This window comes from Coregonus clupeaformis, unplaced genomic scaffold (genome assembly GCF_020615455.1).
Source record: "Coregonus clupeaformis isolate EN_2021a unplaced genomic scaffold, ASM2061545v1 scaf3748, whole genome shotgun sequence".
NCBI classification, from domain to species: domain Eukaryota; kingdom Metazoa; phylum Chordata; class Actinopteri; order Salmoniformes; family Salmonidae; genus Coregonus; species Coregonus clupeaformis.
Window position 1 is genome coordinate 13,938 of NW_025537202.1, and position 25,661 is coordinate 39,598.

The 25,661-nt window shown below is 42.4% G+C and overlaps 1 protein-coding gene across 1 annotated transcript in view; it reads right to left on the reverse strand.

Moving 5' to 3' along the window:
- Positions 1-24,902, reverse strand: part of LOC121576928 (polypeptide N-acetylgalactosaminyltransferase 18-like) — a gene marked incomplete at both ends in the record, with an annotated part of 32,562 nt that extends 7,660 nt beyond the window's left edge. The window contains 3 exons of the mRNA XM_045220411.1: positions 23,041-23,136; positions 24,441-24,578; positions 24,717-24,902. Of these exons, the coding sequence (XP_045076346.1) occupies positions 23,041-23,136; positions 24,441-24,578; positions 24,717-24,902 (420 nt within the window). The remainder of the gene's footprint in view (positions 1-23,040; positions 23,137-24,440; positions 24,579-24,716) is intronic.
- Positions 24,903-25,661: the final 759 nt, after the last annotated feature.

Sequence of the window (25,661 nt, forward strand, 5' to 3'; positions counted from 1 at the left end):
TTTTGCCACAACTTTGGAAGTATGCTTGGGGTCATTGTCCATTTGGAAGACCCATTTGCGACTAAGCTTTAACTTCCTGACTGATGTCTTGAGATGTTGCTTCAATATATCCACATAATTTTCCTTCCTCATGAAGTGCACCAGTCCTGCAGCAAAGCACCCCCACAGCATGATGCTGCCACCCCCGTGCTTCACGGTTGGGATGGTGTTCTTCTGCTTGCAAGCAACCCCCTTTTTCCGCCAAACATAACGATGGTAATTATGGCCAAACAGTTCAATTTTTGTTTCATCAGACCAGAGACATTTCTCCAAAAAGTACGATCTTTGTTCCCTTGTGCAGTTGCAAACCGTAGTATGGCTTTTTTATGGCGGTTTTGGAGCAGTGGCTTCTTCCTTGCTGAGCGGCCTTTCAGGTTATGTCAATATAGGACTTGTTTTACTGTGGATATAGATAATTTTGTACCCGTTTCCTCCATCATATTCACAAGGTCCTTTGCTGTTGTTCTGGGATTGATTTGCACTTTTCGCACCAAAGTACGTTCATCTCTAGGAGACTGAACGCATCTCCTTCCTGAGCGTTTGTAAATTGCTCCCAAGGATGAAACAGACTTGTGGAGGTCTTTTTTTTCTGAGGTCTTGGCTGATTTCTTTTGATTTTCCCATGATGTCAAGCAAAGAGGCACAGAGTTTGAAGGTAGGCCTTGAAATACATTCACAGGTACACCTCCAATTGACTCAAATTATGTCAATTAGAAGCTTCTAAAGCCATGACATCATTTTCTGGAATTGTCCAAGCTGTTTAAAAGGCACAGTCAACTTAGTGTATGTAAACTTCTGACCCACTGGAATTGTGATACAGTGAATTATAAGTGAAATAATCTGTCTGTAAACAATTGTTAGCAAAATGACTTGTGTCATACACAAAGTAGATATCCTAACCGACTTGCCAAAACTATAGTTTGTTAACAAGAAATGTGTGGAGTGGTTGAAAAACTAGTTTTAATAACTCCAACCTAAGTGTATGTAAACTTCCGACTTCAACTATAAATTGTGTGTGATTGCATTGTCAGTGTGCCTCCATTGTTTGCACAAGTCCTCAAATTCTAAAATCAAATGATTTCACTAACAGGTTGGGACCAACATGGTTGAGTACCTGCACCAGGCGGAGGTGACCAGACCCTACACATTTGTGTTGGCTCTTGGGGACTGCTCACAGGTGTTTACAGTCATTAGTGGACCAGAATTAGAGCAAGGTACACTGCTTGGGGCACTGGATGTGTGCTTCAAGTCCTATCATGCATTTAATTTTTTTGTTTGCTTTTTTATGCATTTGTGTTTGCTTTTTGCCTATGTTACACCCCTGAAAAAGGGAAGAAATAATCACGAACGTGACGCAGTTATGTTTCCTCACTGACAAATTTAGTGTAATGATTTTACAAAATACCACATTTTACAGAACAACAGATCTACAGGAACCAGAGATTTGTAGGGTACAAAGCTTATTCAAGTCACAACAGCATAAACTGTAATTCACTAAAACATATACAAATGTTTCAATATAACTGTCAAACACAAAGTAGCTTTAGCTCAGTAACCCATAACTACATTTATCAACCATGTCAACAAAGTATTCGAAACACATTATACAAATAACCCCAAATATATTATTAACAACGCACATATTCATTCACAATTAGCATAAAATGGCAGCTACTCTCAGTACGAAGCTATATCGCTGCAACCAAGCAGATTACAGTCACACACGCACCTAATAACTCTCTTCAACTTAACTCTAACTTCCTCAAGATGTTACTAACACATACCTTAAACTCTCTTCACAGGTTAGCAAGTTATTACATTCAAATTAACTCGTTTCATATCAATAACGTACCTGAAAAAGGGAAGAAATAATCACGAACGTGACGCAGTTATGTTTCCTCACTGACAAATTTAGTGTAATGAGAAAAAGACCGCGATTTCCCCAGGAAGTTGGGTGGAGACCAGAGCAATCGATCTCAGGCTCATAGATTAAGAGCATTTAGTAGATCACAGATGAACACTTTTACCCTTAAATTAGGCACCACAAAATAAAGTAGTCAATATAACATTTACACATTCCTCTTACAATATTAACCCTTTGACTCTTGACGGATTTTAAACACATTTATGCATTTTATCAATCTCTATGAACTAGTACTGGATGCATTATCTTTTTAACCTTAGATATTTTAAGATCCTTACATACCATGAACTTACTAATACTTTTTAGTGTATAACAGGCTATGAATATGTCCTTTAACCTGTCACACTCTCCCCGACAAAATAAATGTTGTCCCAACATTACCAACATTATCTTCTTAAACAGTCTATAAGCACTGGACGTAGAAAATCCTCTTCTGTAAGATAGTCCTTGAGCAGAGGTCAAAGTTCACAGTTCAAATAGAACCAAGAAGTTATATTCACAGTCCATATCTGTTGACCAGCTGTATAAACAGTCCATAAGCAGTCTTTTCTCATACTATTGTCAACAGTCCATCAGTTTTAATGATCTCTATGCATAGTCTGCTAATTGTCTCGTGAAAGTCTGTGAAATCAGTCAGTAGTCCATGGTCAAACATGTCAACTCTGTCTGTGGCCTCAAGTTTGCTGAAGTCCATACATGTAGGGTGGCTGAAGGTAATATCGCTGTAGTGATGGCAGCCATGGAACCAGTCCTGGTGCAGGGTAGACAGGGAACAACTGTGGCTGTGGCTGGATACTGTAGCAGGAAGGGATACCAAGCTGATCATAGGTGATACGTCTTGGAGGGTGTCTCTCTCTTTGTGGCAGCTGGTAAGCTGGTTCCTCAGGTTCAGCAGCAGCAGTTAATGAAGGAAAGGCACTTAGTGGACGATCATCCAGCACATTTTCAGCAGGCAAGTTCATCTCCTCAGCAGGCAGTTCTTTAACTGTTGTTTTCTCCTCCAGCTGATTTTCAACAAGAGGCTGTGCTGGTAGCGTATCAGGAACTGGCACCGCAACTGTTTGTTTCACTGGTGGGGGCCTGTTTTCCGACTCTCTCGCTGGTTCAGCATACCTCTCAGGTACTGTAGGAAATGTGGGGACCTGTAGCGGCTCATGATGAAGGTCATATTCATCCCCGCTGTCTTCATCAGAATCTAGAGGCTGTGATCCAGGCTGATGTCTCTTTTTCTTACTTTTGTCATCTTTAGTCATTTCTGGTTGTCTCTCAAAAGGTAAGTGGTCACAGGACATGAGCAGGTTTCTGTGCAGGACCCTGGAGCGTCCCCTACCCTTTTCTGGTCTCAACTCATAAATCGGCAGGTCTGAACCCATTTGTCTCACTACTGTGTGAATTTGATCTTCCCAATAGTTACGGAGTTTGCCTGGTCCTCCTCTTGGTGTCAGGTTTTTAATCAGAACTCGCTCGCCAGGCTGTAGCACTGAACTCCTAACTTTAGTGTCATAGTACTTCTTACTTCTTTCAGCAGCTTTCTGAGCATTTTCTTTTGCAATGGCGTATGCTTCTTCCATTCCTCGTTTCCAGTTCTCCACGTAGTCTCGCTGGTTACTGGAACCTGCCTCTGTGCACAATCCAAAGAACATATCAACTGGAAGCCTGGGTGATCTCCCAAACAGAAGATAAAATGGTGAATAGCCAGTCACTTCGCAACGGGTGCAGTTATAGGCATAAACCAGTTTGTTTAGAGACTCCTTCCAGTTTGACTTTTGTGTCTCAGTTAGTGTCTTTAGCATTTGCAACAATGTTCTGTTCATTCGTTCCACTTGACCGTTCCCCATCGGGTGGTAGGGTGTTGTTCTGGACCCGGCCATGCCACTGAGTTTCTTTAACTGATGGAACAACTGATTTTCGAATTCTCCCCCTTGGTCATGGTGGATGCGGGAGGGGAACCCAAACTTCAGGGCAAAGTCATTGAAGATGAGATTTGCAGCAGTTTTTCCTGACTTTGATGTGGTGGCGTAGGCTTGAGTGAAACGTGTAAAATGGTCAACAATCACGAGGATGTACTCATATCCCCCTTTGCATCTGTCGAGATGGAGGAAATCTATACATACCAGTTCAAATGGCTGTGTTGTCACAATGTTTGTCAGAGGAGCTCTTGTTTCATGGCCTGGCTTTTTCTGCTTGACACAGCTACAAGTTTTAGTCACATAGTGCTCAATGTCAGATTGCATATAAGGCCAGAAGAAGCGGTCACGTACTAGTGATACAGTGCGGTCAGTACCTTGGTGTCCCATGTTATTGTGCAACTCTTCCATCACTTTACCTTTGTACTGCTCTGGTAGAACTAACTGCTTACGGGCTGTAGTGATTCTGTAAAGAATACCATCACTGTCGATTGTCAATTTGTCCCATTCTCTGAATAGGCATTTTGTCTTTGGACTGAATTCCTTTTGCTCTTTAACTGGCGGTTTGGAACCAGACAGCTTGAAATCGAAGCACAGGACGGATGACCGGATCAGACTCTTGTGCCTCTCTTATCCCCTCTTTTGGGATCGAGCTGATTGTTGCTGTAGTTGTCTCACCTTCAGCTGATACTGACATAGATGCAGCTGAAATTGACCAAGGCACAAAAGGCTCTTTCTGTACCTCTACTGCTTGTATAGTGGCGGCAATGGTGTCTGGTGGAAGCTCCTCAGAACATTCTCTCATCAGTGACTCTACATCCAGTGGCATCCTTGACAAAGCATCTGCATCACCGTTCTCTCTGCCTGGCCTGTACTTTATTGTAAAGTGGAAATCAGCCAATTCTGCAACCCACCTGGAAGTGGTTGCGTTCAGTTTTGCAGTAGACAGAATGTAGCTCAGCGGGTTGTTATCACTGTATACAGTGAAGGTCGGAGCATAGTACAAATAATCATGGAACTTATCAGTGATTGCCCATTTTAGAGCTAGAAATTCTAGCTTGCCAGAGTGGTAGTGATAGTTCTTCTCAGCTGCTGTTAAGGTTCGAGAGCCATAAGCAATGACCCTAAGCTTCCCATCTTGCTCTTGATAAAGAACTGCTCCCAAGCCTTGGTGTGACGCATCAGTGTGTACAACAAATGGCTGAGTGAAGTCAGGGAAACCTAAGACTGGTGGGTGAAGCAGACACTCAATCAGCTGTTCAAGTGCCTGTTGATGCTGGTCAGTCCACAGGATTGGCTTGTTTGAGGGCACCACATGACTTACTTTCTTTGTTTTTGCTTTCCGTGGGTGGTCAGGTAATTTCTCTGAATCTGCTTTCAGGAGGTCATACAGACAGCTGGCCCTCCTAGAAAAGTCTTTGATGTACTGTCTGTAGTAAGTGAGTAAACCAAGCATTTTTCTGAGCTGGCCCACAGTCTGTGGTCTGATCTCTTTCAATGCTCTTACTGCTTCAAAATCGGCTGGGTCAACTTTGCTGCCGTCTGCAGACACTATTCTGCCCAAATAACGGACCTGGGGGTTTAAAGAGATCACACTTACTTGGCTTGGAGTTTGATGCCATACTCTCTGAGACGCTGCAAAACCTTTTGCACATCATTCACATGGCTGTCGAAAGTTTTACTGAAAACTAGCGTGTCGTCCAGATAAGGAATGCAGATGTTGTCCCGGAGCCCTTCCAAACATTCCTCCATACAACGCTGAAAAGCTGCAGGAGCGTTCATGAGGCCGAATGGCATACGTATCCACTCATAGAGTCCCCATGGGGTCACAAATGCTGTCAGTGATCTGCTTTCTTCAGAGATGAACCCTTGGTGATATGCTTTTCCCTGATCTAAAAGGGAGAACCAGGAATTACCACCTAAACTGTCCATGATGTCCTGGACCCGAGGGATGGGCTGGCGGTCGGGATGTGTCTTTCTGTTCAGGTCTCTGTAATCTATACACAACCGGAGGGTCCCGTCCTTCTTCCTAACACACACGACAGGTGAAGAATATGAAGAGTTTGACTTCCCTAACCCAACCCTGGGCTATGAGGTCATGAAGGTAACCCTTCATCTCCTGATACAGTGGCCTGGGCACTGACATGTATGTGCGCTTGACTGGTTCAGAGTCCTTTAGAGAAATAGTCATTTTCAATCGTTCAATGCAGCCAATGTCATTGTCTGATCTGGAGAAGGAGTGACACTCTTCTCTAAGCATTTTCCTAACAACCTCTCTCTGTTCTTCGGTTAGGTGACTTAAACCTACTGGTGGATCCCACTGTTCAGTAGCAGTACATGGGGTTTGAACACTGGTGTGATTCACTGTGGCTGGGGTGACAGCTTTTTCAAAGACTTGGGCAGGTAACACAGTCATAATGGTTTGTACTGTACCGATTATGGTGCGTCCTAGCAGGGCAATGTCGTGGTCAGTGGGGTTAGAGACATCCAGCATGACAACTGGAAAGACACCTTTCTTAACTCTGACTAGTGTGTCAAAGAACTCAAGTTCATCTGGCCACTGCGGGTTCAGGTCTGGCTGGAAAAGCATTGTCATGTCGTCTTTGAAAGGCTGGGAAGCTACACGGCACTCAATCTGAATGCTACTGTGTTTTGGTACAGCAACCTTCTCTTTCTTGGTTTTCACTGCGTATTCATCTGTCTGTTCTGCGCTAACAGCCTGTATAAGCCCTAACCTTATTTCTTTTGAGGCTTGGGAAAGCTTTTTTCACTGTACTGTACCGTTTAGTCTTTTCGGTCCTTGTCAGGATGTGCTCAATAACATTGAAACCTATGATGGGATGAGATAGGTGACAGCCTTTCATTACCAGCACTGGGATGATCAATTCCTTCGTTTGGTCAGTTTCAGAGGCTAGCCGAAAAGTTGTTTCAATCCATCCCAGGTACGGCATTTCAGTCCCATTTGCTGCCGTCAATCTTAGATCATCAGGTGAGTCCAGAATTTCTGAAACATCCCTCAGCCTTGCGTTTGGGAGAGATTCCGCTTTCCATCGTTCATCAATGACCGATACCTGAGAGCCTGTGTCCCATAGAGCTTGGAGGTGGTGGCGATTCAGGTGACACTCAACAAGGCACTGTCTACCGACTAGCGAGGTGACCTTATGGGGGTGGCAACCTTGAGCTAGGGATGGTAAAGAGTGGGCATTTTCTTCTGTACAGGAAAGCTTTTCACAGGTAGAGTCAATTTTCAGGTGAGTGCATTTTTCCTTATGTTTAGTCCAATGTTGGTTTTGACATCCTTTGGAACAGTACAGTGTCTCTTTACATGATGAACATTGTTTCAGGTTCTCAAATGACTCTTCTCTGGCACAATTTGCACATTTCTGGGACTTTTTGGTAGCTATGGTTAACACTTGTCCTCAGCGGTAACCCTTCCCCGTTTAAAGGGGCCTCTTTGGATGGTCTGACTCCCCGGATTTTACATCCAGCTTGAAAATGTTCTCCACTCCCACATCGGAAGCAGTGTGTGCAGCGTGCATCTGTTCTGGCCTGCTGGCAGACAAAACACCTCCTTGGAGCTTGAGCAGAGCGGTTGGTATACAGGTTAGGTGCATATTGATACTGCGCAGGGTCAGGTGCATGGGGCTGACTGTAGTTGCTGTAATACTGCTGCTGGGAAACAGGTGGCTGGGGTTCCCTATCTGGCCTCCTAACTGGAAGTGGGGCATGGGCATAAGGCGATGACTGAAACATAGGCTGCTGTAATGTCTCCTTAATCTGAGCAATCTCTGCACTGAGACCTTTTAGGGAAGCTACACCTGTCTTAAGTTCAGCTAACTCTGTTAACAGTTCTGCGGGTATCTTAGCTTTGGCTTCCTTCACAGGACACTTTGCAGATGGCGTATCTTCTAACTGGACTACACTTACAGTTGTAGCAGGCTGTGGGGCATTAAAACGCTTTTTGTTTCGTCTTTCTAACTCATTAGCACAAGCAATGTTAAGCTTCTCTAGCAAAACCTCATCTGATGTTTCGCTATCAAGCAGGAGAGGCTGCATGTCTATCCTGATACTGTCACTCTGGAGACCTGTAAGGACTGTGTGTAAACACATGCGCTGGACTAGGGCAGGGTCATACTTAAGCCCTGATTCTGACTCCTGGGACGCAAATAGTACTTTCTGCCTCAAATCTAAGACGCGCATCAGGAAGCTTTGAGGGGTCTCCTTGCTATGCTGTGCTTCTGAAGCTAGCTGTTTGTAAAGCTCTGTTGCACTCTTCTCTTGGAAGTGGGAACGCAGGATGCATCTAAGTGTGGGAAGAGTTAGCTGGGGTTTACCTTCCAAGTAGCTGCGTAGCTGTGAGCCTGGAGAAATAGCCCTGATTACTGCGTCTACTATTTCTACCTCAGGATAGCCTCTGTTAAGTCCATTCTCAATCTGATGGGCAAGGCTGGAAAAAGTCAGTTTATCTTTCTGGCCCGGTTCACCTATCTGACCAGAAATTTTTAACTCTTTGCGCCAGTATGAGCCGGGCTGTGCACTGGGTGAGAGCTGCATGCTCCTCTGAAGATGGGCAGGGGGGTTGGGGCTGGCGCAGAGAATCACTGGCTTGGTCTGCAGTACTCTGCTCAGTTCCCACCCCTTGTTGTGGGGTTACAGTTCTCAGTCCCTCTATTCTGTGATGTGTTCTGGCTGTTTCAATATCATGGTCAGTTTGCCCTGTCTTGCTATCTATGCCACTGATCATCTCTGTCATTTTGTCTTTAAGTAGCAATAATTCCGACATGCCGCCATCTTCTAACTCTGCAACTTCCTCTCTTTCAAGGAACATCATAATGTGAGTCATCAATGATATGCGGGATTTGTCTTGAACAACTCTTCTCTGTTCGCCTGATATGTCAAGGAAATCACATACGTCTAGTAACTTGTCTTTAGTCAGGGTGTGCAATTCTCCTACTACCTCTTCCTGTAGTTCTTCCAAGGCGGTTGTCATGTTGACAGGACAGGAGGAACCTTTACTGTGCAGGAGTTGACTCTGAATTAGATGGTCCTTACTGTCTCTGATGGTCTCTCAACGGCCTCAGTTGACACGTACTTAACCACCAACTTCCAGCTCCCCTCGAACAGCAACACTTCCCTCACTGCAGCCTGCCTGGGTTGTTATGTAGGGATTTAGCTGGCTCAGAATTCAGCGACCAGGATGTGGAAGCCGGACATCTGAGCAGCAATCTCAGCGGAGCCTCCAAAATGTTACACCCCTGAAAAAGGGAAGAAATAATCACGAACGTGACGCAGTTATGTTTCCTCACTGACAAATTTAGTGTAATGATTTTACAAAAATACCACATTTTACAGAACAACAGATCTACAGGAACCAGAGATTTGTAGGGTACAAAGCTTATTCAAGTCACAACAGCATAAACTGTAATTCACTAAAACATATACAAATGTTTCAATATAACTGTCAAACACAAAGTAGCTTTAGCTCAGTAACCCATAACTACATTTATCAACCATGTCAACAAAGTATTCGAAACACATTATACAAATAACCCCAAATATATTATTAACAACGCACATATTCATTCACAATTAGCATAAAATGGCAGCTACTCTCAGTCGAAGCTATATCGCTGCAACCAAGCAGATTACAGTCACACACGCACCTAATAACTCTCTCTTCAACTTAACTCTAACTTCCTCAAGATGTTACTAACACATACCTTAAACTCTCTTCACAGGTTAGCAAGTTATTACATTCAAATTAACTCGTTTCATATCAATAACGTACCTGAAAAAGGGAAGAAATAATCACGAACGTGACGCAGTTATGTTTCCTCACTGACAAATTTAGTGTAATGAGAAAAAGACCGCGATTTCCCCAGGAAGTTGGGTGGAGACCAGAGCAATCGATCTCAGGCTCATAGATTAAGAGCATTTAGTAGATCACAGATGAACACTTTTACCCTTAAATTAGGCACCACAAAATAAAGTAGTCAATATAACATTTACACATTCCTCTTACAATATTAACCCTTTGACTCTTGACGGATTTTAAACACATTTATGCATTTTATCAATCTCTATGAACTAGTACTGGATGCATTATCTTTTAACCTTAGATATTTTAAGATCCTTACATACCATGAACTTACTAATACTTTTTAGTGTATAACAGGCTATGAATATGTCCTTTAACCTGTCACACCTACAGTATGGTATGTGGCTCGTTTGCCTTTAGTTCAACTACTGAAGCGCGTTCTGGTATGCTTTCATTATTTCACAATTTACATTAAATACAAATGGTACATTTTGGAAATTGTGAAAAGTGCTTTATGAATTAAATACACTTATTAAGTAGTGAGTCATTAGTCCATGTCCTTAGAGTGACCTTCAAATGTAATATTTTACACTTGTTCTGTGTAACAATGTTTTAACTCGACCCAAATGTAGACCATTATTGTATAGCAAAACAACATGGTGTGTGTGTGTGCTGTCACCTAAGGTAGCCGAAGTGTGTCAATGAATGTGATTATCTATTGATTAGCTCTGGCACTATCTGATAGAAAGATCTGTGTTAATACCACTTAATACAGACAGTGTCACACGCACGCATGCTTTGTTTTTCTCAGATTGCAATCTGAGTGTGCACATCAAGTTCAACTGAGGCTTTAGTCTTATGTTTGGACATTAAATAAAATATAAGTCAATTCGAATAATCAATCCTATCTTATGAAATCTTATCTTGTGAAATATACTGAACAACAATATAAACGCAACATGTAAAGTGTTGGTTTCATGAGCTGAAATAAAAGATCCCAGAAATGTTCCATATGCACAAAAAGCTTATTTCTCTAAAATGTTGTGCACAAATTTGTTTACATCCCTGTTAGTGAGCATTTCTCCTTTGCCAAGATAATCCATCCACCTGACAGGTGTGGCATATCAAGAAGCTGATTAAACAGCATGATCATTACACAGGTGCATCTTGTCCTGAGGACAATAAAAGGCCACTCTAAAATGTGTAGTTTTGTCACACAACACAATGCCACAGATGTCTCAAGTTTTGCGGGAGCGTGCAATTGGCATCTTGACTGCAGCAATGTCCACCAGAACTGTTGCCAGAGAAATAAATGTTAATTTCTCTACCATAAGCCACCTCCAACGTCGTTTTAGAGAATTTGGCAGTACGTCCAAGCTCATCTGCGTGCTCAGTCGTCCTCACCAGGGTCTTGGCCTTACTGCAGTTCGGCGTCCTGACTTCAGTGGGTAAATGCTCACCTTCGATGGCCACTGGCACGCTGGAGAAGTGTGCTCTTCACGGATTAATCCCGGTTTCAACTGTACCGGGTAAATGGCAGACAAAGTGTATGGCATTGTATGGACGAGCATTTTGCTGATGTCAACGTTGTGAACATAGTGCTCCGTGGTGGTGGTTAGGATATGGGCAGGCATAAGCTACAGACAATGAACACAATTGCATTTTATCGATGGCAATTTAAATGCACAGAGATCCTGAGGTGGTCACACCAAATACTGACTGTTTTTCTGATTCACGCACCTACCTTTTTTTTAAGGTATCTGCGACCGGGGCATCCCGAGTGGCACAGCGGTCTAAGGCACTACATCGCGGTGCTAGAGGCGTCACTACAGACCCGGGTTCGATCCCGGGCTGTATCACAACCGGCCGTGATCGGGAGTCCCATAAGGCGGCGCACAATTGACCCAGCATCGTCCGGGGGGGGGGGCTTTACTTGGCTCATCGCGCTCTAGCGACTCCTTGTGGCGGGCCGGGCACCTGCAGGCTGACCTCGGTCGTCAGTTGAATGGTGTTTCCTCCTGACACATTAAGCGGGCGGGTGTTAAGAAGCGTGGTTTGGCGGGTCATGTTTAGGAGGACGCATGACTCAACTTTCAAGGTATTGGAGTGGCCTTCACAAAGCCCTGACCTCAATCCTATAGAAAGTTTGTGGGCAGAACTGAAAAAGCGTGTGAGAGCAAGGAGGCCAACAAACCTGACTCCGTTACACCAGCTCTGTCAGGAGGAATGGACCAAAGTTCACCCAATTTACTCTGGGAAGCTTGTGGAAGGCTACCCGAAACGTTTGACCCAAGTTAAACAATTTAAAGGCAATGCTACCAAATACTAATTTAGTGTATATACACTTCTGACCCACTGGGAATGTGATGAAAGAAATAATAGCTGAAATAAATCGTTCTCTCTACTATTATTCTGACATTTCACATTCTTAAAATAAAGTGGTGATCCTAACTGACCTAAGACAGGGGATTTGTACTAGGATTAAATGTCAGGAATTGTGAAAAACTGAGTTTAAATGTATTTGGCTAAGGTGTATGTAAACTTCCGACTTCAACTGTACATTTCAATATTGTTTAACACACAGTAACCAAAAACCTGATGAAATTTGCATATTCATACTGAGATCGCAACAAACATGAATGTTTGCCACAAGTTTCCCAGAATTGTTTGCCACAAGTTCACAAGTTGCTGCAAATTTACCGCAACAGTTTGCCACAAAACTAATTTGCATGTGAAAATAAGCTTGCCGCAAATTTGAGGCAAATTGGCCAAAAGTTTGCCAGAAGCCTGTTTAAGGATTTACATGTTGCGTTTATATTTTTGTGGCATATACACACGCATGAACGCTGCCCCATCTTGTAACACATGCTTTACACATCATCCCACACCCACACATACAGTGAGGGGAAAAAGGTATTTGATCCCTTGCTGATTTTGTACGTTTGCCCACTGACAAAGACATGATCAGTCTATAATTTTAATGGTAGGTTTATTTGAACAGTGAGAGACAGAATAACAACAAAAAAATCCAGAAAAACGCATGTCAAAAATGTTATTAATTGATTTGCATTTTAATGAGGGAAATAAGTATTTGACCCCTCTGCAAAACATGACTTAGTACTTGGTGGCAAAACCCTTGTTGGCAATCACAGAGGTCAGACGTTTCTTGTAGTTGGCCACCAGGTTTGCACACATCTCAGGAGGGATTTTGTCCCACTCCTCTTTGCAGATCTTCTCCAAGTCATTAAAGGTTTCGAGGCTGACGTTTGGCAACTCGAACCTTCAGCTCCCTCCACAGATTTTCTATGGGATTAAGGTCTGGAGACTGGCTAGGCCACTCCAGGACCTTAATGTGCTTCTTCTTGAGCCACTCTTTGTTGCCTTGGCCATGTGTTTTGGGTCATTGTCATGCTGGAATACCCATCCATGACACATTTTCAATGCCCTGGCTGAGGGAAGGAGGTTCTCACCCAAGATGTGACGGTACATGGCCCTGTCCATCGTCCCTGTGATGCGTTTAAGTTGTCCTGTCCCCTTAGCAGAAGAACACCCCCAAAGCATAATGTTTCCACCTCCATGTTTGATGGTGGGGATGGTGTTCTTCGGGTCATAGGCAGCGTTCCTCCTCCTCCAAACACAGCGAGTTGAGTTGCCAAAGAGCTCGATTTTGGTCTCATCTGACCACAACACTTTCACCCAGTTCTCCTCTGAATCATTCAGATGTTCATTGGCAAACTTCAGTCGGGCCTGTATATGTGCTTTCTTGAGCAGGGGGACCTTGCGGGCGCTGCAGGATTTCAGTCCTTCACGGCGTAGTGTGTTACCAATTGTTTTCTTGGTGACTATGGTCCCAGCTGCCTTGAGATCATTGACAAGATCCTCCCGTGTAGTTCTGGGCTGATTCCTCACCGTTCTCATGATCATTGCAACTCCACGAGGTGAGATCTTGCATGAAGCCCCAGGCCGAGGGAGATTTTGTGTTTCTTCCATTTGCGAATAATCGCACCAACTGTTGTCACCTTCTCACCAAGCTGCTTGGCGATGGTCTTGTAGCCCACTCCAGCCTTGTGTAGGTCTACAATCTTGTCACTGACATCCTTGGAGAGCTCTTTGGTCTTGGCTATGGTGGAGAGTTTGGAATCTGATTGATTGCTTCTGTGGACAGGTGTCTTTTATACAGGTAACAAACTGAGATTAGGAGCACTCCCTTTAAGAGTGTGCTCCTAATCTCAGCTCGTTACCTGTATAAAAGACACCTGGGAGCCAGAAATCTTTCTGATTGAGAGGGGGTCAAATACTTATTTCCCTCATTAAAATGCAAATCAATTTATAACATTTTTGATGTTATTCTGTCTCTCACCTGTTCAAATAAACCTACCATTAAAAGTATAGACTGATCATTTCTTTGTCAGTGGGCAAATGTACAAAATCAGCAGGGGATCAAATACTTTTTTCCCTCACTGTATCTGAGTCCAAACACACACAGCCCACCCCCCCATCCTCCAGGACACACACCCCACCACCCACCCCACATCCCCCAACACTCATACAGGAGAGGAAAAGTCTAAATGGAATCCTTGGGACGTCCCAACTCTGACGTCACCCCATTGAAGTTGACATGTAAAACGGTTAAGGGTAAGGGGTTAAGGTTAGGGTTTAGGGTAGGGACATCCCAAGGATCCCCAATAGCACTAACCATACAGGAGATGAGAGAGTGGAAAGTCATCATGGTAACTAAACTCTGTGTCTGCAATTCTGGTATGCTCCCATAGTGATTTAATCAGACGCACAATAAAGACAACGTTTCGATCCGAGTTGGATCTTTGTCAGGTCATACACCACTGTGAAACACACCTACCTAAATAACCTCTAAATGCATGAACATTCGGTCACTGAATACATATAATACACAATAAATATTACACAGTAGACATTATTGAAAAACATAATTACATTTTGTTTTTTATCCATGTCAAGTAGGCTAATATAAATGTGTAATAGATAAAAGATAAATGTGTCATTCATTTTGTATACAATATGATATATTATATTATATAGGGAAAATGGGATAACAGCAGTTCCCTATGAGCAGAACACATTTTATAGAAAATGTTTTATGTCTAGTTCCTCATTTAGACCTCTTGGAGACAGTGTTGAGAATTTTTTTATAATTTTTTTGTCATTTATCAGACGCTCTTATCCAGAGCAACTTACATGAGTAATTAGGGTTAAGTGCCTTGCTCAAGGGCACATCGACAGATTTTTCACCTAGTCGGCTCGGGGATTAGAACCAGCGACCTTTCGGTTACTGGCACAACGCTCTTAACCACTAAGCTACCTGCCGCCCCATGTATCCAAAAGGACTCTAGTCTCAGTAGGCAATTGTCAACATTGGTTTGGGATGAGTCGGACCGCAGATTGAAGGAAAAGCAGCCAACAAGTGCTCAGCATATGTGGGAACTCCTTCAAGACTGTTGGAAAAGCATTCCAGATTAAGCTGGTTGAGAGAATGCCAAGAGTGTGCAAAGCTGTCATCAAGGCAAACGGTGGCTATTTGAAGAATCTCAAATATAGAATATATTTTGATTTGTTTAACACTTTTTGTTTACTACATGATTCCATATGTGTTATTTCATAGTGTTGATGTCTTCACTATTACTCTACAATGTAAAAAATAGTAAAAGTAAAGAAAAACCCTTGAATGAGTAGGTGTGTCCAAACTTTTGACTAGTAGTGTATATTTCCACACCAAGAGTTTGGAATAATACTGTGAAATTGTGAAAATTATGATAATGCATTTTTAGTGTAAGAGCTGTTTGAAAAGACCCCCTGAAATGTCAGCTTGTTTGGCTAGGTGGGATTTTTGGACCGCCTGGTGACATCACCAGTGTACATAAAAACTGTTCTTTCCATGACATAGACTGACCAGGTAAATCCAGGTGAAAGCTCTGATCCCTTATTGATGCCACTTCAATCAGTGAAGATGAATGGGAGGAGAGTGCCTTTGAACGGGGTATGGTAGTAGGTGCCAGGCGCACCAGTTTGAGTTTGTCAAGAACTGCAACGCTGCTGGGTTTTTCATGCTCAACAGTTTCCCGTGTGTATCAAGAATGGTCCACCACCCAAAGGACATCCCGCCAACTTGACAACTGTGGGAAGCATTCCTGTGGAACGCTTTCGACACCTTGTAGTCTATGCCCCGACAAATTGAGGCTGTTCTGAGGGGAAAAGGGGTGCAACTCAATATTAGGAAGGTGTTCTTAATGTGCTCCTAATGTTTTGTTGTACACTCAGTTTAAGTTAATAGATCGATAACAAAGACGTTTTTGCCCTCCCCTCTGCCAATAACACCTAGTTTTCAGGTTGCACATCCTTCCCATTATGCTCATCCAATTAGTCCCCTCTCTCAGACCACTCCCAGACAGTTCTTGCAAAATTCTTGCTTGAGAAATTGTATTTTGCTATGAAGCAATTGTTTATTTTCAACCATTTTAATTGAAAATAATCACAGTAAGGTTTTCATCAAGGTTCTCTCTGTACTTTGCTCCATTCATCTTTGCCTCGATCCTGATTAGTCTCCCAGTCCCTGCCACTGAAAAACATCCCCACTGCATGATGCGGCCACCACCATGCTTCACCGTAGGGATGGTGCCAGGTTTCCTCCAGACATGACGCTTGGCATTCAGGGCAAAGAGTTCAATCTTGGTTTCATCAGACCAGAGAATCTTGTTTCTCATTGTCTGAGAGTCCTTTAGGTGCCATTTGGCAAACTACCATAAAGCCCTGATTGCTGGAGTGCTGCAGAGATGGTTGTCCTTCTCGAAGGTTCTCCCATCTCCACAGAGGAACTCTGGAGCTCTGTCAGAGTGACCATCGGGTTCTTGGTCCCCTCCCTGACCAAGGCCCTTCTCCACTGATTGCTCAGTTTGGCCGGGCGGCCAGCTCTAGGAAGAGTCTTGATGGTTCCAAACTTATTCCATTTAAGAATGATGGAGGCCACTGTGTTCTTGGGGACCTTCAATGCTGCCGAAATGTTTTGGTACCCTTCCACAGATCTGTGCCTCGACACAATCATGTCTCGGAGCTCAACAGAGAATTCCTTCGACCTCATGGCTTGGTTTTTGCTCTGACATGCACTGTCAACTGTGGGACCTTATATAGACAGGTGTGTGCCTTTCCAAATCATGTACAATCAATTGAATTTACCACAGGTGGACTCCAATCTAGTTGTAGAAACATCTCAAGGATGATCAATGGAAACAGGATGCACCTGAGCTCAATTTCTAGTATCATAGCAAAGGGTCTGAATACTTATGTAAATAAGGTATCCGTTTTTATTTATTTTATAAATTAGCACTAATTTCTAAAACCTGTTTTCACTTTGTCATTATGGGGTATTGTGTGTAGATTGATAAGGAAAACAATTAATGTAATCCATTTTAGAATAAGGCTGTAACGTAACAAAATGTGGAAAAAGTGAAGGGCTCTGAATACTTTCCAAATGCACTGCACAAGCCAATCTATCTGCACAGACAATACTATTACAGAAGCATATGAATATATGATTTCCAATATCTTTAAGATTTCAATACACTTATTCTGGCCTACACTCATATTGTTACCAATACCACAGCATTTCAGTCCCTTTTAGATTCATCGAAAATGACTTCTACATTTTTATACTGAGCCGTGTGGAACAAAGGCCTCTCTACACGAGAAGAGCCTCCCTCCCGATGGAACGTTTCTGTTAAATATAACAATTCTGGAATAACAGAGAGACGGAAAGTAATTCAGAGCGATGGGCTAGAACAAAAGCCCCTTATGTTAGCAGAGAGCACATTATTAATGTTCCTCTTTGTTTTTCAGCAGGCTGAAGTTGATGACACAGGAGCTCCTGCTTTCTATTACTGAGCTACATATGATGCTTCATTAGGTTAATGTCAAGAATTGTGTGTGTGTGTGTGTGTGTGTGTTGGTTCTTATATCCTTGTGGGGACCTACAATCCCCCAAAAGTCCCCACAAGGATAGTAAAACAAGGCAAATTCTCCCTCATGGGGACATTTCCCACATCCCCATGAGGACAAAGGCTATTTTAAGCTTAGGGGTTAGGTTTAGGGTTAGAATTAGGGTAAGGGGTTTAGTGGTTAGGCTTAGGAGTTAGGTTTAGGGTTTGGGTTATGGGTTAAAGGGATAAAGGGATTTTGGAAATCTACTTCCCCAGAGTCAGATGAACTCGTGGATACTATTTTTATGTCTCTGCGTGCAATTTGAAGGAAGTTGCTAACTAGCGCTAGCGCAATTGCTAACTAGTGTACTGTAAGCGCAATGACTGGAAGTCATTATGCTAATGCTAGTTAGTATTGGCTGGCGAAACAATCTTTAACTTCCTTCTTACTGGACAGAGACATAAAAAAGGTATCCACAAGTTCATCTGACTCTGTGAAAGTAGATCAAAGGGCCTCATTGCCAAAATCCCAAAGTATGAAGGTTAGGGTTAAGGTTAGGGTTAGGGACAATAGGATTTTGAATGGAAATCTATTTTAGGTCCCCACGAGGATAGAAGAACAAAACGTGTGTGTGTTTGTGTGTGTGTGTAGGAATCTAGTAACTGTAAGAAATTAGGATTTGTACATTACACAGCCAACATTTACTAATCCCTCTTGAATTAACTCAGCAAGGACTTCATTGCAAATGTAAACCCTATATCTTTCTCCTCCTGACAGTCGCTTTTCTGTTCATATGCTAGGCAAGGAAGAAATGGTGGTCTATTATCCGAGCCAACTCTCAATCCTTCATTTTGAAATTAATTTCACACAAATAGATATATCATATCGATGCAACTAAAGTGAATTAGCAAAAATGACAAAGTATCTTTCAACAAGTATAACTGAGATGACTGAAAACAACCACCTTTAGTACTACAGTATAGATCAAACCAGTCAAGACAGAATTACACATTTCTTTCAATGTTTTTCTGTACTTAGGTCTCCCTTCCACTCTCTGCAGTAACCTGTAGAGTGCTCTTTGATAAGATCCTTTGATAAGAAATATGGATCCCTAAAGTGTTTCTCCCACCCAGTGCAGTGCCAATTGGGATTTTCTCCATATCTCCACACAGTCTAGAGGGTCTGGTCTCCTAGGTAACACCAGTTCTAATGGGGCGATTCCATGCTAGCGGAAGCGAAAAATATTTTAGGTATCTCAGATTGTTGTTTTAGCAATTCTCACATTGTCACACCCTGATCTGTTTCACCTGTCTTTGTGCTTGGCGACGGCACTCAGTTGGGGAATAGGGAAGCAGGTCCGGGAGGAGCATTGTTCTCAGCCGAACCCCAGGGGGGGGCCCAGATAACCGGATGTTTGTTTCTGACGCAGTCCGCTCCGCGGTCCTGGAGTGGGCCCACTCCTCCAGGCTTGCCTGCCACCCGGGCTCCCGTCGGACCCTGGCCTTTGTGCGACAACTCTTTTGGTGGCCTACCATGGTTCCTGACGTCTCCGCGTTCATCGCCGCCTGCACGATCTGTGCGCAGAACAAGACTCCTCTGCAAGCTCCGGCTGGTCTCCTCCAACCTCTGTCGGTTCCTCACCGTCCCTGGTCTCACATATCCCTGGACTTTGTCACAGGTTTTCCCCCGTCTGATGGCAACACCGCCATCCTGACAGTTGTGGACCAGTTTTCCAAAGCCGCCCACTTCATTCCTCTCCCCAAGCTACCCTCCGCCAAAGAGACGGCCCAGCTCATGGTGCAGCATGTCTTCCGGATCCATGGACTCCCAGTGGACATGGTCTCCGACCGGGGTCCTCAGTTCTTGTCCCGGTTCTGGAAGGCGTTCTGCACACTCATTGGGTCGTTGGCCAGCCTGTCCTCCGGTTTCCACCCTCAGTCCAACGGCCAGTCGGAGCGAGCCAACCAAGACCTGGAGACAACTCTGCGCTGCCTGGTCTCTGCCAACCCCACCACCTGGAGCCAGCAACTAGTGTGGGTCGAATACGCCCTCAACACGGCATACCCTCGGCCCAGATGTTTGTCCGCCTCTGTCGTCGTACCTGGAGGAGAGCCCGGTCGGCTCTTCTCAAGACCACCTCCAGGTATCGACGACAAGCGGACCGCCACCGGACCCCGGCTCCCCGGTATCGTCTCGGGCAGAAGGTATGGCTGTCCACCCGAGATCTGCCCCTCCGGGTGGAATCCCACAAACTTTCCCCCCGGTTTATCAGCTCTTTCCCCATCACCAAGATCATTAGCCCCTCTGCTGTTCGTCTTCTGTACCCTCCGTATACATCCCACTTTTCATGTGTCTAGGATCAAACCCATGTCTCACAGCCCTTTGTCTCCTGTTTTCTAGTTTTGACCATTCTGCCTACCCTGAGCCTGCGTGCCGTTCTGTATCTTGTCACACCACCCTGGATTATTGACCTCTGCCTGCCCTGACCCTGAGACTGCCTGTCGTTCTATATCTTTTGGACTCTGATCTGGATTACTGACCTCTGCCTGCCCTTGACCTGTCGTTTGCCTGCCCCCTGTTTTTGTAATAAACTTTTGTTACTTCGACACTGTCTGCATCTGGATCTTCTCCTGAAACGTGATACACATCAACTTAATTGGGTGGAAGGATGTTTGACATGCTTTTTACATTTGTATCACAAACAAATTTTTTCTAAAATAAAAGTGGCCATTTTAGCCCTCTTTAGACCTATACATGCTTCCTATAAGACCCTGTGAACCGTACATTATACAAACAACATCTTGGTGTCATTATACTCCTTATAATGTTCTCTCAAATATGGAGTATGTCTAGATTCTGAAATAAACGTTTCATATTCAATTATTCAATTAAAAATATTAATATCTTAACTACCCTTTTTGATTTTGATTATTTTTAAACAAATTGTTAGGAACAATATACTCTTCAAACACATCACATTTCCAGAGTGGGCTCTCTGGTACTTTTAATGATATAACAAATGTTATACATCGAAATTGACATAATAGGTTATTAACCAATCACAACCCTCCTTTAGGATTGCTCATTCAGCAAATCACCAGCATAGGGGGTTCCTTTTGAATCTATTTACCAATCACTGTGTTGGTGGTGCTCATAACATTTATCATAACTTCAGAATTAGCAGAGAGCCCATTCTGGAAGTGTGATGTACTTGTAAAGTACGTTGTTCCAAACAATATGTCTTATAATGAACAAAATCAAAAAGGGTAGTTTTTTTAGGGGGTAATATTAACTTGATTGACCATGCTGTAGGTCAAGTAACTGTTTGTTACATGCAAAATGCTTTGTGGACTTCACCGGACAGAGTTTGCTCTCTGGTTTTGTGGTGAAACAAAAAGGTGTGGTTGAATTTACTCTGCCACTGTGTCTTCTTATTGTCTCGGCCTTAGGCCTATATATCACAGTGGCAAGGCATATGAACAAGTAGGTTATAGAGCAAACAACAAAATTATCACAACACAAGTTGTAAAATTGCTTTTTTTCTGGCTTCCCCAGTGATTTTACCCACACACCGCTACTGGAGGGGAGAATTTCCTGGTGCATGGCAGACCATCTGTTCCCACAGGAAATACTCTTCTACCTCCTCCATAGTAGACAAGCCATTACTCTGATTGGTTGCTGGTTCATGGTCCCTGACATTCACCACCTTTCACCTCCATCCATACCCATATAATGCTCTGATAGTTTGTATAGGCTTACACACTCATGGATTCAGCCTGAATACCCAATGAAAAACATAATCTCCGTTTGTATTCTACATTCCTGTAGTTACTGTCTAGAACTAAACTGCATTATGGACTTCAGCACCTTCGCAATTGATAATCTCATATCTTGGGTTTCAGAAAAAAAAATTTTTTGTGAAAGTGTTATGCATAATAATTCGATTATCTATCATGAGTCAAATGTACGTCTCAGTGAAAACTGAAAATGTATGTATATGACAGTGAAACATAAAAGTGCAGCAGTTTGGAGATGTAAGATGATAGATAGATAGATAGATAGATAGATAGATAGATAGATAGATAGATAGATAGATAGATAGATAGATAGATAGATAGATAGATAGATAGATAGATAGATAGATAGATAGATAGATAGATAGATAGATAGATAGATAGATAGATAGATAGATAGATAGATAGATAGATAGATAGATAGATAGATAGATAGATAGATAGATAGATAGATAGATAGATAGATAGATAGATAGATAGATAGATAGATAGATAGATAGATAGATAGATAGATAGATAGATAGATAGATAGATAGATAGAATAGATAGATAGATAGATAGATAGATAGATAGATAGATAGATAGATAGATAGATAGATAGATAGATAGATAGATAGATAGATAGATAGATAGATAGATAGATAGATAGATAGATGGATAGATAGATAGATAGATAGATAGATAGATAGATAGATAGATAGATAGATAGATAGATAGATAGATAGATAGATAGATAGATAGATAGATAGATAGATAGATAGATAGATAGATAGATAGATAGATAGATAGATAGATAGATAGATAGATAGATAGATAGATAGATAGATAGATAGATAGATAGATAGATAGATAGATAGATAGATAGATAGATAGATAGATAGATAGATAGATAGATAGATAGATAGATAGATAGATAGATAGATAGATAGATAGATAGATAGATAGATAGATAGATAGATAGATAGATAGATAGATAGATAGATAGATAGATAGATAGATAGATAGATAGATAGATAGATAGATAGATAGATAGATAGATAGATAGATAGATAGATAGATAGATAGATAGTGATAGATAGATAGATAGATAGATAGATAGATAGATAGATAGATAGATAGATAGATAGATAGATAGATAGATAGATAGATAGATAGATAGATAGATAGATAGATAGATATCAAGGGTTTAACATTTCAGGCACCAGTCGATTATATTGACTTCTCTGACAATAGGGGAACATAGTGTCCTCAAAAATCTCAACAAGATGCAGTACTAGACTGTCTTGTTGCAATTATGAATTATGCAATGTGAATATATAGACGGTCAGACATTCATTGTTTATTTGCTTTAAAATCCAGCACATTACCAAGAGGTAAAAGGGACAAGTAGTATAAAAGCACAAGGCATTGAGAAACACTAATACCTTTTCCAAGAGCTTTTACATTCAACGGACAAGGAAACAAGGATGAATAGCTTGAGTCATAGTTAGAGCAAGGATCTTCTTTTGAAAGTGGGGGAAAAGATCCAGTAATAATTGCTGTGGTGTATATGTTAGGACCAGGACAGAGTTGGGAGTGACCTTACAGATAGAGGGGTCAGAGGGCACTCACCTGTGGTGTCATCCCATGACAGAGGTACAGGATGGGGATGTTGTCTGAATCAGGCCCCTGGTCTAGACACAGGTCATTCCTCAGCATGTTCTTTAACTGGAAGAGACAGACCGAGAGGAGGAAAATAATGCAATAACCAGGGAGGAGGGACAGAGATGGATTAAGAATCCAGAGGCTCCTTAATGGACAATCTGCCCTTAAGCTCTGCCTTCTTCCATCTGGCAAACGACAACGGATAATTGGTCCTTTAACAATAGAATGACACAGCACACAACTGGTTTGTGTGATGAACAGTTTGACAAATGGAAGCACTTTAGGCTAATTACTGTTTGCCTCGAAAAACATAACACAATAGTGTAAACAATTGTTTTCCATTATCCTCGCATCAACAAGGGAAGAAATATGTTTTTCCACTAAATAATTGTGACAAAAATAGTCCTGCAGCATCTGTTTGACCACAAATTGAGTCAGGAGAAATTTGAAAATGCAGTTTGGAGCAGGGTTTAGAGCTATAGCTACAAAAATAAATAACAAATGCACTTTTCTACTACGCCTTATGTATTTTTCTATATTCTGTCATTTATCAAGAAATTATTGTGGAATAATATAGTAGTCCCGTGTAGCTCAGTTGGTAGAGCATGGCGTTTGCAACGCCAGGGTTGTGGGTTCGTTTCAAACAGGGGACCAGTATGAAAAAAGAAAGTATGCACTCACTAACTGTAAGTCGCTCTGGATAAGAGCGTCTGCTAAATGACTAAAATTTAAATGTAATATCCTTGTTAATATCAATCTCAACAGTTCACTTCAGAGTATCAGTTTTCAGAGAACAATCATGTGAAATTTAGTGATCAAATCCTTGTCAAATATGTATTCTTCATATGTGTTTCACCAAGTTGTAATCATATTCACAGCTTGACTCCCACACATGCTCAGTAGTGTCATGATTTGGCATAAAATAATTCTAACACAGTTGTGATGTGAAGTGCTCATCAAACAACCAAGCAAAGCATTAGAGGGGTGGGCGGGTCATTTTTGGACCGTTTCATTACTCATGTTTGAATAAAACTGACCTATTTTTATCAACCTTTCATTGCTTCAATGGAGTTATGTCCATAAGCTGTGGCTTGAAATTGACTCCTAGGATAGTAATGTTTTATGTTCTCATTAACATATTACAAAAGATTGTTTCAGCATGTACAGTATGCACATTCTTGCCTTACATTACATGCACACTATAGCATGACTTTTTATGACTGACATTGTCAGTATAATGATGATAAACTAGTCCTCAGATGCAATTTTTTGATTACAAAATGCCTCTAGATTTCGCAAGATGAAAAGGGACTTTAATACATGAAACACAACAGAGACAATGCTGAGCACAGTTATAACATACTCACCACACCATAAGCAACGGTGTCACTATAGGTTCTCATCTCAGAGTAGATGTTGGCCAAGAACCACCTGAAAGATTTACACTGCAGTCTGTTCCTCAAAGCCTTCCTCTCCGTGAGGTCCCCTATGTCAATCCCTGAGTCCTAGAAAGAGACACACCAACACAAGGATACCCACATGACAACTTATTTTTGACATAGAACATGTATATGGAATACACATTTAGACTGTGAAATGACTAGGGCCTTGTCAGGAATAACTCAGGAGGCTGTGGTCTTTACCTGTGGAGGAATGTTCCAGGCCATGTAAACGTGGTTCTTGTATTCGTCCATCCACACCTCGGCCACCCTCAGTGCATTCCGCCGCACATGAGCAGTCAGATCTTGAGTGTAGGGCTTGTGAGCACGCTCGATATGCGCAATCCGAGAACAGGGCAGGACCTCCACACTGCCCCCACACTGCCATACCTGAAGTTACACACATTGTCCATATAAAATATTTAAAAAAATAGGTAGGAAGCTGAGTTATAGCCCTGGAAGTGTTCAGAGCTCAGTAGGACACACAGGGTTAGATAAAATAAGGAAGTCAGTAATCAGGTTTCCATCCTTTTTTAAGTACATGTCTGAGTAGAGCCCCCAAGAACTCTCCCTTTTCTTTCTCTTAGAGGAAAATCACTCATGGGGATTATATGGGGCACATGCCTACTATTTTGGACTAGAGACAACTATATCTGCAGACAACATTACACCTGGCTGTGGCGTGTGGAAGGTATGAAGAATAGTGGCTGAGACTAGAAATATATCAGTTATTATGAGTGCTGAATAGTTTTACCCACACGTTCATTGTCATAAACTAAACACACAACTTGGTCAGGAACTCAAAATAAAAGTTTGCTAATTGAGATGTTGAGTGGGGGCTAACTAACAAATGTGCTGTAAATTGTGAAAAGTCTTCATGCTGAGATAAAATATATACCTCCTGAGTGGCGCAGTGGTCTAAGGCACTGCATCGCAGTGCTAACTGTGCCACTAGAGATCCTGGTTCGAATCCAGGCTCTGTCGCAGCCGGCCGCGACCGGGAGACCCATGGGGCGGCGCACAATTGGCACAGTGTCGTCCAGGGTAGGGGAGGGAATGGCCGGCAGGGATGTAGCTCAGTTGATAGAGCATGGCGTTTGCAACGCCAGGGTTGTGGGTTTGATTCCCACGGGGGGCCAGTATATGTAT